Below are 16,750 nucleotides of genomic sequence, written 5' to 3' on the forward strand. Positions count from 1 at the left end.
AGGAGCTTAGTGGAGAACACTGAGACGGATCATTAATCCTGAACGGCCTCCCAGCAGGAAGGTCTTCAGGGATGATCGGCTGGTTTGCTTCAGTCAAACTAGAAGGATTCAGTTGGATTAGAAAAGATTGAGCTGCAATGGATTTCCCTCTGTAAAAGAGCATCACCTGCTTTGAAAGTCGTTCAAAAGCAAAACTTTTGCTTCCCAAACCCGATCATGTGACACCAAGCTGAGATGTGTCACCTGTGTGTCTTCAGGTACGTCACCTCGTTAGAGACGGGGAACCAGCCGGTGACGGACGTCTTCCATTTCTTCGTCCACGACGAGCAAAACAACCGCCTTGACAACCAGATGTTCACCATAACCATCACTCCCACATCTCGCCAGGCGCCGCTGGTCACCGTGCACAGCGGCATCAAGGTTTCTGTCCGACACGTGCACACACACGGCGGGGGCTGGGGGCGTTGAGCGAGGCTCCAGCAGAGAACTCTTCTCCTTCGGCTCAGCTGCTGCAGTTACCACAGAAACCACTGGAGTAAACATGGAGCTTCGGGTCACTGACTCGGGTGCAGATGACCCGGGTGCAGATGACCCTTCCCCTCATTTGCAGGGAAACAGGAGAAAAACAACACGAGCAGAGAAAAGTGATGTGGTTAAACTCCCCCATCTCTCAGAAAGTGACTGAATGATAGGAGTTCTGAAAGGAAACGTACTGATTCTTGTCTCATGTCGCTTAATACATGTAAGCATTTTTCCCTCAATGGCATTAAGCCCAACTCAGACCTAAAACCCGGGTCACAATGACCCTAACAGTTGTTTCAGGCACACTTACAGCTGTGTGCATCTTTTTTTGGAGATTTTTAGCTGACTACTCTGCAGAACTTCTTCACCGTTCCTTTCACGTCTGTGCTCAGGTGCAGGAAGGCGGCCGTTTGCAGCTCTCCACCAATCACATCTCAATAGGTGGACAGGACACACCCACAAAGGACCTCTTTGTTTGGCTTATCCGTCCCCCCAAATACGGCTTCATTGAAAATACCAAGAGAGGTGAGCTTCACACAAACTATGACTGAAATCGTTGGGAAGGCTTCATCAGTGTCCATCAGTTCAACAGAAGCAAACCATGACACGCTAAATGAGACGTGTTTGAGCGGCTTTTTTATCCCAGATGTGTAAACAACGATCCGATTCTGACTCGATAGTTGCTCATGTTGATCGATCAAATTGGATCTGATCCTCTGATCTAAAGTGGATCCACATCCTCTGACCTAAAGTGGATCCACATCCTCTGACCTAAAGTGGATCCAGATAATCTTCATCCAAACTTCCAGACAGAAATTCCTGCTACTGAACAGTTTTCCAGATTCTTGGATTTCGTCCAGATCATCAAGTTAATGAAATCTGTGTCCAAACCAACAAGTAAACTAGAATGAATGTCAAATCCATTCACATGTTAGTTTCCTAAGGATCAACCAGACTTTTTTTTTAACTTGATCAACGATATTTCTCCTTCTAATGCGAATCATAGCTGAAAGGAGTTGCTAGCTATTGGCTCATTGGCTGAGAAAATCTACTGTAGAGTAAATTTAGGGCTTCTGTTCTGATCTTTCTCTGTTGACTTTGTTGACAGGTGGTCTGTTGGGGGACTCTCAAGTCATCACCCCAGACTCGCCTTTTCCTGTGGAGGATCTGCTGTCTGAGCACATCTTCTACGTTCAGGACAACCAAAGGAAAGCTCCCAACCAGCAGGACGTCTTTAGCTTTTACATCAGTGACGGGCAAAGCCAGACAGAGGCCTTTAATGTGGAGATAAACATCCAGGTAAGAAGCCAGTGGTCTACCTGCTGCAAACACGTTTCTTTGTTGTTACTACAGGAGCCCACAAGAGACAAAACTCTCATTTTAAACACTTGAAAGGATCCATCCATCTATCCATCCATCCATCCATCCTTTCATCTTCTTCTGCTCATCTGGGACCAGGTCACGGGGGTGGCAGTCTAAGCATAAATGTCCAGACCTCCCCAGCCCAGAGACATGGTCTCTCCAACGTGTTCTGGGTCTTCCCTGGCGCCTCCACTCAGTGGGACATGGCATCTGGACTAAATTCCTAGAGCCACCTCTGAGCAGTGGTTCTACTCCGAGCTCTCTGTGGGTGACCAAGCTCCCCCCCCCTGTCTTTATGGGAGTGTCCAGCCCCCCTACGGAGGAAGCTCATTTCAGCTGCTTATATTCAGAACCTCGTTCTTTGGGTCATGACCCATGAAAGCACAGTTTTTTTAAATTCTTACACAAACTTTTATCCGGCTTTTTCTGTGGAGCATTCAGAACTACATTTTGCATAAATTTATGAATTATTGGAAAATTACACAAAGAAGCTTAGCGTGAACGCCTGTCACAGCCAAACTTCAGCTCTGGCTCTGCTTCAGTCGTTGTGCCTTTTCGACGCTGACTGGGAAGTGAGGAAGGCTGGCAAATCCAAAAGTGGGGGGCAGTTTCTGCACACGTATGACATGTGACGAAGGCATTCTCTCACGTTGTTGCTGTTGTTCGTCTGAGGTCAGATGCTGCTGCAGCGTGTGACCTCAGTGGTCAGGCTCTTCAATTCAATTCAATTCAATTTTATCTGTATAGCCCAAAATCACAACAACAGTCGTCTCGATGGGCTTCGAAGTAAAACATGAAATCAAAAGGATCACGAATCCAAAGAGTTCAATAGAAAAATACTAAAATGAACTAACAAACTGACTAAGCTATACTGGCATCCCTGCCCTTAGACCCCCCTTCTCTGTAAGGAAAAACTCCCAAAAAAACCGGATTCCGGAAAAAACGAAGAAACTTCAGGTGGAGTTCACATGAAGGAGGGATCCTCCCCCAGGACGGACAGGCGATTTACCAGAACTCTTAGAGAAGAATTAACTTATCTAAATCTACAACTACATATATAAAGTCCAGCAGACGAGCTTCATCCAGATGGAGTTGGGGGGACAGTCAAAGATGCGAGTCGAGCCGGAGACACGAACCACATCCAGGTGTAGGAGCGGGAGCAGAGACGAGCCAGAGACGAGCCAGAGACGAGCCAGAGGCAGGATCCACAGCCAGGTGTAGGAGCAGGAGCAACGGCGAGGTACTCGGTCAGGAACAGGAGCACGGATGAAACAACTGGAGTCTGGAAGCACTCCCACTCCCCAGGAGGGGAGAGGAAAAGAGGGACAATACATGAATCACTGCACCAAACAGAGGCATGGAGAACTAAATGATGAATAATGATCAAGAATAGAGGAGAGGAAGGGTAGAAGTAAAAAAGGAAAGAGGACAGAACCCCAGAGCACCATAGTTACCCCAGCTTCAACTTCTAGCAGCCTAAAAACAAATAGTTATTGTTATTAAGTTTAATTTAAACACATTAACATTAAGTTAAATAATCTCTGAATACTAACTAGTCTGACAATAATCCTGTCCACAGAGGAATGTTTTCAGTCTAACTTTGAATGTAGAAACTGAGTCGGCCTCTCTTCCATAAGCTGGGAGTTTATTCCATAAAACAGGGGCTTGGTGGCTAAACGCTCTACCTCCAACCGTACTTTTACTAATTCTAGGAACCACAAGCAGTCCTGCATTTAGTGAGTGAAGTGTTCTGATTGGTTGGTAAGGGACTATGAGGTCCTTAATATAGGACGGGGCCATTCCATGTAAGGCCTTATAGGTTAACAGGAGGATCTTGAACTTGATTCTAGAATCAACTGGGAGCCAATGGAGCGAAACCAACACAGGAGTGATGTGATCTCTTCTGCTAGTTCCTGCTAACAATCTAGCTGCTGCGTTCTGAACAAGCTGGAGACTTCTTAAGGAACTCTTAGGACACGCTGCTAACAAGGAGTTACAGTAATCCAGCCTCGACGTAACAAATGCATGGATGAGTTTTTCAGCATCACTCTTAGAAAGTATATTTCTGATGTTTCTCTTTCGGCTTTTCCCATCAGGGGTCGCCACAGCGAACGAGTCGCATGGTAAACTTGGCAATGTTTTACGCCGGATGCCCTTCCTGACGCAACCCTCTCAAAGCCACCGGGCTTGGTACCGGCACAGAAGTAGAGAAGGGAACAGGGAGCAGCCTGGAGTCGAACCCTGGTTTCACGGGCGGAAGGCGCCGCAAACCAGCACGAGCTAAACCGGCTCCCCTAGAAAGTAGATTTCTGATCTTAGCAATAATCCACAGGTGAAAAAAGGCAGTTCTGCACGCCTGAGATATGTGAGCCTTAAATGATAAATCCTGGTCAAATAAAACCCCAAGGTTTCTAACTGTGGAATTGGGGGCTATACTTATGCCATCCAGGGAGACTATCTGAGCAGACAGAGCAGACAGAGCATCTCTGAGGTTTTTAGGACCTAGTGGCTGGGTAGCTCGGTTGGTAAGGTGACAAGCTACCATGCAGGAATCCAGGGTTCGATTCCCGGAGGGGAATAAGCAATGGTACTGGGGGGGGGCTATTACCATATCAATGGCGAGCAGTTAACATCACCCAGTGGGGGTCCTTAGGCAAGGCCCTCAACACTACTGCCTCCCGAGCGCAGTTCAGCTGCAGCTCACCGCTCCCCCAGGGGATGGGTCAAATGCAGAGAAGAATTTCCCCATTGAGGGATGAATACAGTATAAATTTATATATATATTGTATAATGACCTCAGTTTTTTCTGGGTTCAAGAGGAGGTCATTAATTGTCATCCAGGTCTTGATGTCACTGATGTAGGCATTCAGTTTCTCTATCTGGTCATTCTGGTCAGGCTTCATGGATAAATACAACTGCGTATCGTCGGCATAACAATGAAAATTAATGCTGTGTTTCCTGATTATGTTTCCTAGGGGTAGCATATAAAGCGTAAACAGGATCGGTCCCAAGACTGAGCCCTGTGGGACTCCATAGTTGACTCGAGTGCACTGAGAGGAATGGCCATTTACATTAACGAACTGATACCTATCGGACAGATAGGATTTAAACCACTGGAGAGCAGATCCTCTGATCCCTATGTCCTGCTCTAATCTATGGAGTAAAATACCGTGGTCGATAGTGTCAAAGGCTGCACTGAGGTCCAATAGGACCAGAATAGAAAGTAGTCCCTTTTCTGAGGCCTATAACAAGTCATTAGAGACTCTAACTAGTGCAGTTTCCGTACTGTGGTGGGGTCTAAACCCCGACTGAAAGTCTTCAAAGTGGCTGTTGTCCTGTAGGTGGCAGTAAAGCTGCTTAAGTACAACTCTTTCTAGGATTTTAGAAATAAAGGGCAGGTTTGATATCGGTCTATAGTTGACCAAGATGCTAGGATCCAAACTGGGCTTTTAAAGAAGAGGTTTAACAACTGCATATTTAAAAGACTGTGGCACGTAACCCGTTTCCAGAGAGGCATTTATCATTGTTAATATGGGATCATTAATTAGGGGAAAAGTTTCTTTAAAAAGTCTAGTGGGAATTGGGTCTAACAGACACGTTGAGGATTTGGAGGACGTAATAATTGATGTTATTTCCGCTTGATCCACAGCAGTGAAGCAGTCTAATGTTACAGAGGTTTCTATGGATGCCTCCATTTCTACCGCTTCAGCCTGTTCTGGACTGATAGTAGGAATAACTTGATTTAACTTATGTCTAATATTTGAGATTTTACTATCGAAAAATGTAAGAAAATCATCAGAGCTGAGAGAAACAGGAACATGTGGTTCTACTGAGCTCTGACTGCGAGTTTATTTATTTATTTATTTATTTATTTATTTATTTATTTATTTATTTATTTATTTATTTATTTTTAACTTGTCCTGTCCAACAGCTGGGCAGACAGATGAGAGCTGAGGGCCTCTTGTGTTGGACATATTTTACTTTAACAAGAGGGGTTATTAATCTTCAGACAAACCAGAGGTATGTCTGAATAAACCCCTTTTGTAATTGAGGCCAAACTTTATTAATTTCAATCATGTTTGAAAATCTTTGGTGTTGGACCGGACGGAAAAGGAAAGAAGGGAAGAAGAGAGAGGGACGCTAGAGAGAGGGGGGGTAGGGGGGTGATAATAGGAGGGGAAGGGGGATAAGACCATGAAGCAGCATAAAGCAACAAGTTTACTGGTTGTTAATCATTATGGTAAGGTTCAAAACCAACTAGTGTGAAATATTTCACACTAGTTGGTTTTAAGGCATAAGTATGCGTGTGAACACTATCTGTTTTGTGTACATGTCGACAGGTGGACATTTTTGCAACTAACAGGTGTGTTTATAACATTTGAGTGTGTGTGTGGACAGGCTCCGCCCTTTTTTTTTGTTTTTTTTTTTCATTTGAACCTTACCATAATGATTAACAACCAGTAAACTTGCTGCTTTATGCTGCTTCATGGTCTTATCCCCCTTCCCCTCCTATTATCACCCCCTACCCCCCCTCTCTCTAACGTCCCTCTCTCTTCTTCCCCTCTTTCCTTTTCCGTCCGGTCCAACACCAAAGATTTTCAGACATGTTTGAAATTAATAAAGTTTGGCCTCAATTACAAAAGGGGTTTATTCAGACATACCTTTGGTTTGTCTGAAGATTAATAACCCCTCTTGTTAAAGTAAAATATGTCCAACCCAAGAGGCCCTCAGCTCTCATCTGTCTGCCTAGCTGTTGGACAGGACAAGTTAGAAGAAAAAAAAAAAAGAAAAAAAGGTTCAAATGCAGTACAAAAAGGGCGGGGCCCGTCCACACACACACTCAAATGTTATAAACACACCTGCTAGCTGCAAAAATGTCCACCTGTCGACATGTACACAAAACAGATAGTGTTCACACGCATACTTATGCCTTAAAACCAACTAGTGTGAAATATTTCAGTCATTCAGTCATGCAAACTATTAGTGCAAAGGTGAGCTAACACCTGTGCTCAGGTGAGTGTTTATGTTCTTCTAAAATGGATGGTGGAACGTGGAAAGAAGGAGGGAGAGTGCCCAGCCATCCCCACCCCAAGACCCCCACCGCAGCAGCAGCGGCAGCCGGAATCCCCCCAACGCCACACGGGAACCGGCAGGGAACAACCGCCGCCCGGGCGACCAAGCCCGCCACCCAGGCCAGGGCCAGCAGGGCCGCCGCAAGGCCCCCAAAGCCAGAGGCCAGGGAGGCACGGAGGGAAAGAGAGCGCCGCCCCAGCCCAACCAGGAGAGCAGCCCCCCCGCCGCGCCGGGAGAACCCAACGCAGGGCCCCACCGGAGAAGGACGCCCACAGCCCCAAACGAGCACCCCACCACCACCCAGGAGTTCCGGGCATCCCCCCGCCCCAACCCCAGGTACGAGCCAGGACCCCCCAAGGGAGACCCGCTCCGCACTCCAGGCAGCCACCCGCCTGGCCCACGGTTGGTCCAGGGAGGAGCGAGGCAGGGGGCCCGCCGCCCCCGCCCAGGAGGGGGGAACCCCGGGGAAAAAAAAGAGGGCCCACAAGGGGTGTTGTAAATATGGCCCGACCAGGCTCGGCCACAGTTGGAAATTTGGCGGGGCCCAGCATTCAGGAGCAAGGACCAGAACCCACCCCCCAGGGACCAGACACCCCCGGCTCAGATGTAATGTGAACTGCGAGTTAATTTAGCTATAGTGCTAAAAAGAAATCTTGGATTGTTTCCATTCTCTGATATTAAGGTTGAATAGTACTGGCTTCTAGCTCTACGCAGAGCTTTTTTATAATTTAATAGGCTATGTTTCCAGATATCCAGAGACTGCTCTGAACCAGAGCGGCGCCATTCTCTTTCCAACTTACGGGTTTCTTGTTTAAGAGAACGAGTTTCAGCGTTACTCATCTCTGTCTTTCCCAGCATCCAAAGGCTTGGACAGTAATTTCTGGGGAAGTCAGTCATGGTTCTGTCTAATTGTACTGTTCAAGGCCCACCCCCCTCCCCCATCACCTAACAGATCAGATCATCCTCCAGCCTGCATACAGGCCATGTGCCCTGTTCCTGTCTGTCTGCCCCTCTCCCGTGCTGGTGGAGTTGGGTGAAGAGTCGCCTCCTCCCCTGATCCCACCCCCTACTCACCTGTTTCCATTAACACACCTGCAGTATAAACACCCAGCTCATTCCCTACACAATGCCAGATCGTCCAGTGTTCCCTCTCTATTCCTGCCTGCCCGCTTTGTTCCTCACACTCTCAGCTCCAGTCCTGATCTCCAGCTCCTGAAAATGCGAGCCAAGCTGCTCACCTCCCTGTCCAGCTCCTTCCCGGTCCAGTCTCTTCACCTGATTAAGACTTCTGGTCTCCATAAACTGTCTGTGGGGTTTGACAGCAGCACTGGGGGCTCCACCTGCAACTGTTTGGACTTATTTTCTGTTCACATCAGACTGTAAACACTACTTAGAGTCCTGCCACATTCAGAATATACAGGTGACACTGAGGTGTGGTCAAGAGGGGGAGTACTAGGACCACATTCTTCTGAACAGCCCCAAGACCAAAGACATGATGGTGGACGTCCGGGAGTCCCACTGTCTCCAGTGGGTCATGAGGAGCAGAACTGGTCCCCATAACCCTTGTGCTATCGTAGATGACCCCCCCCTTCCATTGAGGTGTTCTCCCTACCATGACAAAGGTGGATAAAGGTGGAAAGATTTCATGTAATCCATGGACACCAGTGAAGATCACAAATCATTGAAGAAAAAAGGTTCAGAGCACTGTCTAATGGGTCTAGATGACCCAACTCCCAATGGTAAAGTGCCTAGGATAGCACAAGGGTTACATAGACATTCTCTACAAGAAAGATCTGAGCCCCCTGCTCCTCCTCTGAGGAGTTTGGACCTTTTTTGGAAAGATTCTTCACGTTTTGCCAGACGATGGGGGCGAACCCCCTTCCCTGGGTTTCACTGCTGGATCAAATGGTCATAAATGCTGTGCTGAGATGGTCCAGCAGAATCTCATTCTTCTTCAACCGTCTGTCGCTGATCTGCAGGAGAAACCACTGGAGCTGCTCAGCTGCTGCCTCTCTGTTTCTTCTGAACTTGAATCTGAGTGGGTGAAGCTGACGGTGTGTCTGGAACTGTTGTCTTATGATGTGAGCAAAACGGTAGCAACAGGAAAAGCAGGATCAAACTGCAACGCTTTTGTTTCCCCCCACAACAGAGTAAAGAGAACAGTGAGCTGATAATGTCGGCCAACAGCATCCATGTGGAGGAAAAGTCTGGAGTTGTCATCACCAACTCTTCTCTGAGCGTCCTCGCCAAAGACACGCCGGAGAACGACATCCTCTTCACCATCATCAGGATTCCCACCTATGGTGAGAACATGTTCACTCCTTAAAGGAGGTTTCTGCTTCCAAATGCTTTCTTTTCCTAAAACGTCTTTTTAGAAACACCGTTTCTTATGACAGCTTAAGTTAGGAGAGGAAATGCATTCATGTTGCAAAGATAGACAATGCTGGGGATGCAAAACATAAATGAGGAAATCAGTCTTAATACTCAGTACTAAATGAAATGAATAAAGTAAACTGATAAGAAAGTTCATTTTATATAAAGGAAAATAAATGTAGAAAAATTTGCAACTAGCTTCTCCTTTTCTTGTACAAACAAGAACTGCCTTAAGTCTATTAAGTGTCTCCTCCTACAAAATATCTAATGACAGGAGGATTGACACCAACAATACAGCATGTGTCCTCTGCACATTCACATGTGCTGACAGAGGCATGCTGGGAAATATCACTTAAATGGTTAAAGACAGATTCTGAGCTTAAGCAGAAGTCATGCAGACATCCTACCATTGCTCCAGGAAACAGATGAGGCTTTCTTCTCTGCTGGACCTGAAAAAAATGAGTCCCTGGCTACTAGTGAATGCAGACAACCTTTGAAAATGCAAAACAGTTTCAAACCAGCAGAACGTTTTCATTCAAGCAGTCATCTGACTGCAGCAACTAGCTCCGCCCTCCTCGCTCTGGGCTATCACTGTTAGAAGCCAAATGACAGGAGCCAATGGAATAACTGCAATCTGTAGAAATGTGGCCTTTTTGTGTGCTTTAGGTTTGTAGAGCTATATTAGCTTGACCCCCCACCCCCCACCTTAGAGGTTCAGTGGTCGGTCTTCTGTTTCCTCAGGAAAACTGCGCAGACGGCAGTTCTACTCGCAGCCACTGGAGAAAGGCCGCGTGCTGTCTCAGGGGTCCACCTTCACCTACCAGGACATTTTGGACCAGCTGCTGGTCTACACACCCGACACGGTCAATGTGGGTTCCGATGAAATGGGTTTCAGCCTCACAAACGGCGTCCACACCCGCACAGGCCGCCTGCACTTCACCATGGACGCGAGGCGCAGCGAGGGGCCCCGCATGACCGTCAACAGAGGCTTGCAGCTTCCAGCAGGTGAGACAGAAAGTCCTCAAAGATGAGACAGTTCCTCCCGGATCTCATGAAAACCGCCGGACTTCTTAAGTCTCTCAGGAAAAGTTTGGAAGAAACTCCTGGGTTCGGGCTTCAGCTATCTATTTTGGGTTTGAGTTGCAGGCAAACTCGTCATCTTTTCTAAGCAGACATGTGAAGCTAGTTTGTGTTCAGGTGAACGGAGCTCCAAGTCAACATTGGCACTAGTCTCCCAGTAAACTGTGGTTTGTTTAGCTCTGTGGTCAAGCAGCAGCTTTCTGAACCAAAATGGTCTTAAACCAGAAACAAGCTGCTTTTGGCTTGAGGAGGTTCCTCAGCACTGGATGTGAGGCACGGGGGCGGAGTTTCTGCTGTGGATGGAAATCTGGAAATGGATGCTTTTTGACTAAAGCAGTCTACAGCGGATTGAACTATGGTGTGCTCTCAGGATCGACATCTGGCATCACAGAACAAAACCTGAAGGGCTCCGACATCGACTCAGACAGCGTGAAGCTGCGGTACGTCCTGACCAAAGACCCGCCCGCCGGCACACTGCTGCTCAGCAGGAACGGCCGAGCCCAGGCGCTTTCTGTCAAAGGTCCCATTCAGAGCTTCACCCAGGAGGACGTCAACGCAGGTCTGTGTCTGCTTAACTTCTGCTTTGTTCAATAAACTCATCATTTCTCGTCTTGAAAGAATTTGAAACGGTGAAGTGTTCCACATCATTTCCCTCTGCTGGCTCTACCGCTGCTGTTCCACTCATACCAACATCACTGCTGACCCAGCACTCCTCTAACTTACACATCAAAGAGAGAAAGGTGGTGAAAGGTTTTATTCTGTCACTTCACTGATTCTTGGAACCGCCCACCTCCTCATGGGCGGAGGTGGGCAGCCCCTCCTTTGCTATCTTCCTGACCCCCCACGGGGTGGGCGGGTGTTTGCCTGGTGCATGGGGGGTCTCGCTTGGGGGGCCCTGGCTCGTGCCTGGGGTTTGGGAGAGGGTATGCCCGGAACTAATGGATGGTGGTGGGCTGCTCGTCTGGGGGGCTCTCCGGGGGGCTGGGTTGGGGCCTGCACTCTCCATGCTCCTCTGGTGGGCGGATTCCCTCTATCGGGGGGGGGGGGGGGGGGGGGGGTTATCGCTCCCGCTTCGGTGGGGGTCTTGGTGTGGGCACGGCCGGACACTCACCCTCCTTTTACATTCCATCATCCACTCCAGCAGAACATAAAGACCGACCTGAGCACAGGTATCAGCTCACCTTGTTTGTGTGACAGAATGAAATGCTTTACATGTGTTGGTTTGTGTGCATGTGTGTGTGAACTGTTGTTGTGTTGAGTACATGTTGACATGTTTGTATGTGAACATTTTTGGAGTCAACAGGTATGTTGGCAACACCTGGGTGTGTGTGTGTAAATAGGCCCCGCCCCTTTTGACTAACATTTACACCAGACAGTAATGATGATGATCCTCCAGCGTCTCGTTGCTTAATGATTGACCCCCCCCCCCCCCCCACCTCCACCTCTGTAAACATCATATATATATAAATAATAAATAGAGTTTTGCCTAAATAACAAAAGGGGTTTATACAAATACACTCCTAGTGTGTCAAAAGACCCAGAACCGCCTGTTGGAGCAGTAAAATATGTGCAACACCAGAGGCCTTCAGCTCTCCTCTGTCTGCTCTGCTGTTGGACAAGTTCAGATAAAAAGAACAAGAGTTTGAAACCCGACACAAAGGAGATTTTGATTGGCCCTGGTGTCTCCGTGGCTAAAGGCCAGAAGCTCTGGCTGTGGGAGGATGCAGCTTGGATGGGTGGAGCTGCAGCGTGATGCTGGTCCATCTGTCTGCTGAGGCTCACCAAGTGCTGACTCGGACATCTTCCCTTCGCAGGTCTGCTGCAATACCGCCACGAGAAAGGAGAGAAGGGGGGCAGCCTGTCCTTCATGTTTAACCTGGTCGATCCTGAAGGCAACAAACTGATCGATCAGTCCTTCTTCATCAGCGTACTCGGTGGGTCTTCCTCACACCTCAGATTTGTTTTCTTCTGGCGCTGAGTGCAGATGCAGCTGAGTCCTTCAGTGGAAGTCAGGGTTAGAGGTTCTTCGTCAGTCAGGTTTTTACAAATCAGATATTTTGTAATTAAAAACTTTCATGAGAAGCTGATTTTACAGTTTGCAGCAAAAGTTATTGTGTCAAACGTCACCTTTTTAGAGGGACGTAAGAACAAAGATGATGAAGATTTCCCTGTTTAGTTAGAATAAAGAGAGTTCAAACATGCTGCTGCTGAGGCTCTACTTCTCCTGGATAACATGGTTCATCTGAGGGTCACAACCCAGATCCTCATGAGCTCTGGTGCAGTTACACGTGTTAGCATGTCCAGCTAATCAAAGACACTTGATGACAGCAGCTGTGAGCTTTCTGGGTCCTGTGCCGTTCAGAAGCAGCAGATGTTGCTGCATGCACATCTGGAAGTTGCCATCAAACATTTCCAAACGAATTTTCTGCCGTTAAAAAGCCAAACATTTTCCAGCATCTTCATCTTCACAAACTGCTCTGAAATGTTAAAAACAGTAAAGCTGCATTTCAGACTGCAGAAGGTTATTGTGGTTTCTTTTAAATAAAACAGGATCCCACTCAGGTTTAATGATGGCAGCTTGCCTTATTTAGGCTTTGGATGAGGCAGGTCAGGCGTTGCCTCCCCTGTCAGCATCCTCACCTGCCATCATCAGATGTAAACTAACGATAAAATACATATTTATCCACCAACTTGTGCTATATACAGTATGCATCTTCAGTATGATTCTAAGCATTTTAACCATTTTATCCTCTAAATCTCTGGGATGTTTCCTCTTCAGTTTCAGTCGACTGGCAGGTGAGGCAACACCTTGAACGGCGCAATACCTAGGTTAACTTTATGCTAACTAAGTGAATGCCCAAAACGTAATGCTTTATTCAAATGATTATCCATTTTAGACAGATTTAATCCATGACTTATTCAGTGTTAGGATCCAGCTTCAGCTGCACTGAGGTGTGGCAGAATGCTGAGACCAGACAGGATTTGATTTGTTGGATTTACATATTTGTACATCTGACTCTGAAAAAGACGCATCAGCCACAAACCTTTCTGCACATCACTGCTTACAAAAAGTAGGAAACCTGTAGAAGGAAGACAATAAAGCCCATGAGCAGAAACATCACACCAGGTTCAGGGCACGGCGGTGGTGGAATATTCATCTGGACTGTTTTCTCCAGACTTGGATCATGGTCATAATACCAAACACAGAGTTTGTTAAAAAACAGATACCAAAAGGTTCTTTTTTTCTGCTTGTGCTTAGAAATGTTACAGAGTGGTGCTGATAGAAGAAGCTAAACTAAGAACTCTTTCTATCAATCTGATTTTGATTTGATTTGAAATGGTTTATTTCAAGCAATCAAACAGGAATAATACAATCATCAGTTATCCATTCATAAAAAGACGTATCAAATTTGGGATCATTAGACATCCAATTAAATATTGCTTGAAAGGAAGTGGAAGGAAGCGAACTTCTATAATCTATAATCCCACCCCTGTTCCACCGTAACCATTTTATCACATGATTTATCATTATCCAGTTCATAACTTTATCAGACAGAATGAAGAATCCTTAGGTATCAATCATGAAGTAAAGAGCTTTTTGTTCACTGACAGCAGAATCATTTTATGGTTTAACTATTTAGGAATGAAAAGCCTGCTTCTGTTAGGCTTAGAACTAGTGAATTCTTTCTATGCCCTGTGATTGACCCGCCCCTCACCTGAACAACACAACCTAATGGCTGTGTGCCCCCCCACTCAGGAGCGGTGGGGGGTGGGGGGGTGGTGGCTGTGAGGGCTTATGGACATTTTCTGCAGACACCCTCCACCTACCTAAAGCTTCGTTTTCAGTCTTCAGGAATCGGTTTCTGCAGATCTCACAAACATTTCTCCTTTTTCATTCATCCTCTCATCTATTCCACTGTTTGGCTGCACAGTCCTTTTCCAAATCTTTTTGCCAAAAGAAGGACATGTCTTGGGTGTGGGGCTAACTTTCTGCTGTCATGCAGAGGATCGTCTCCCCCCCTCTGTGGGGGTCAACAAAGGCCTGGTCCTCGATGAAAACTCCATGAAGAAACTGACCACCATGCAGCTGTCAGCCAGTGACCAGGACAGCGAGCCCAGCGAGCTCGTCTACCGCATCACCAAGCAGACCAGTCTGGGTCACCTGGAACACGCAGCCAATCCAGGTAGGACGCCATCAGAGCTGCCGTCGGTTTCCTGTCTGGTCACGTTACACGGCTGCAGTCAGGAGCCTAAAACCTACTGTGCTTCAACAACATCTGAGGATGTGTGGTTTTGTGTTTGTTGTGTAACAACAATGGTGAGCATTATTGTGAAGGAGTTGAACACCGTCTGACTTGTCGGTCAATTTATACTCTTTCTGATTATTGCAGCACATAAACAACAGCACAATTCACTTGAAAAACTTCCCATCATGCCCTCTGACACATCTGCCGCTGCCTCTTCTAGGCATTCTGGGTAGTGTAGTCAACCCACATCATGTGTTTCTCTAGTTTTGCTTGTGGCTCCTTGTAACACAGTGACATGATCTCTGGGTGCCTCCTGTACATCCTGCTGGTTCCTCTGGCTCCACCAGTGGGATGGAGCTAGGGGTCCTTCATGGTCGTCAGCCAACAAACCGTGCAGGTCGAGTCCAGAAGCTTGTTGTCCTCAGCGTCCAGCTGGAGCGGTGGAGAGGCTGCACCTGCTCTCCAGCCTCAGCTGCTATCTCAGCTCCATGTGGCCCGCCCGCTTCAGGAGGGCTTTGACTGAAAGCTCATCATCGTCGGATTCAGATAATTGTTCGTACAGAGTTTGGTTCTCCTGAGGGTTCTTCTGGTGGGGAAGCTTTCTTTCTCCAACTGCCCAGTTTCCTTCCAAATACAGGGGATGGGATTTAAAAGCTTAAATGTATTTGCTGGTCATCTAACCTGCCCAGAGCATCCCTAACGACCCCCTGCAACCGTAGATTAGTCAGTGAACCTCACAACAGAGATCTGAATCTGATTTCACTCTGGACCAGAGTCCTCCTGGCCCCAGGAGGCTGTGGGAGAAGGACCAAGGAGAAGCTGGTCTCTATCTGCAGCCTCTTCTGTTCTCTCCAGGCACCAGGATCAGCTCGTTCACACAGGCGGATCTGGCGTCACGCAGCATCCAGTACGTCCACACCAGTGAGGAAGAGAAGCATGCAGACCAGTTCTCCTTCACTGTGTCTGACGGCACCAATGAGGTGAGCGAGGCCAGAGCCTGTCGAGTGTAGAGGTGAGGTTCTGAAGCCTTTACCTGCTGGCAGGTGTGGAAGCGGGTTTGTGTCCGATGAGGCACTGACAGATTTACAAGCATAAGAACCCAAAAAATAATAATTATAATAATAATGGATATAATTGATCTGCTTTTCCTTCAGTGTGTCAATCATTCATTCCTACTTGGTGATGGTAGCTACTGCTGCAGCCACAGCTGCCCCGGGGCAGACAGACGGAGGCGTGGCTGCCAGGACGGCCCCTCTGACCATCTCCAGGACATTCATTATTTGCCCCCCTATGAAAATGTCATTTTTTCACAAACATTTTCCAGGTGCTGTCAAACAGAGCAGAGAGTTTTAACAGGGTTAGGGTGTTGTATGTTTCTACATGTAAAATAATGTAAGCATCCAAAATGAAGCTAGGATGTTAGGAAAAGCTGTCAAAAAGGATTTGCTCTGTTTAACAAAACTTGGGAGATACGTAGTTATAAAAAAATTAAAGTTCCATTGAGAATCTAATCATTTGGGGCCAGTTGTTCAAAAAGTTTAATCTGGATCAAAATGATCCGGATTTGAAAAATCACATTTCCTCCTATGCAGGATCAGGTAATCCGTCTTACTTTTATGCCAGTTTTTCAAAGCAACATTGGACTGGATCACCCTGATCCAGATACACAGTTTTCAAGATTACCAAATCCAGATTACCTGTGCTCTAAATGGGAGAACATATCACAACACGGGCTACCAGCTATGTGAAGAACAGGTAGAAGAGCCAACATGGGGTCACTGTGAGAGTTTGTTATTCTGAGACAAAACACAAAAATTACAAACATCCACTTCCATTCATAATTTCTTTTATGACCCCTCATCTGAGTCACAAAAAATAAAAACAAATATACATTAACAAATACATTGTGGATATTTTGAAAACGTCTTAGATAAAATGGCTAAATGTCCAATAGTTAACAAAATAAAGAATGTTCAGGGAGTTTTTTAATCTGAGGAGGAGAGAGCAGCATTTCCAGGCTCTGCTTTTAGGAGGATCTGCAGTTCTGCTTTGGTTGTTTTGACTTTACTGAATAGCTTAACTGGTAGCCTATG

General features: G+C 46.8%; 1 protein-coding gene across 2 annotated transcripts in view; it reads left to right on the forward strand.

The window, feature by feature from the left end:
- Positions 1–16,750, forward strand: part of fras1 (Fraser extracellular matrix complex subunit 1) — a 144,409-nt gene that overhangs the window by 100,695 nt on the left and 26,964 nt on the right. For both annotated transcript variants that reach the window (XM_023958905.2, XM_023958906.2), the window contains 9 exons: positions 258–420; positions 915–1,047; positions 1,631–1,821; positions 9,107–9,260; positions 10,072–10,335; positions 10,781–10,969; positions 12,225–12,344; positions 14,415–14,594; positions 15,513–15,637. In XM_023958905.2, coding sequence (XP_023814673.1) covers positions 258–420; positions 915–1,047; positions 1,631–1,821; positions 9,107–9,260; positions 10,072–10,335; positions 10,781–10,969; positions 12,225–12,344; positions 14,415–14,594; positions 15,513–15,637 — 1,519 coding nt within the window. The remainder of the gene's footprint in view (positions 1–257; positions 421–914; positions 1,048–1,630; positions 1,822–9,106; positions 9,261–10,071; positions 10,336–10,780; positions 10,970–12,224; positions 12,345–14,414; positions 14,595–15,512; positions 15,638–16,750) is intronic.

Source organism: Oryzias latipes, chromosome 9, assembly GCF_053564925.1.
Source record: "Oryzias latipes strain Hd-rR chromosome 9, Olatipes_Hd-rR_3.1".
NCBI classification, from domain to species: domain Eukaryota; kingdom Metazoa; phylum Chordata; class Actinopteri; order Beloniformes; family Adrianichthyidae; genus Oryzias; species Oryzias latipes.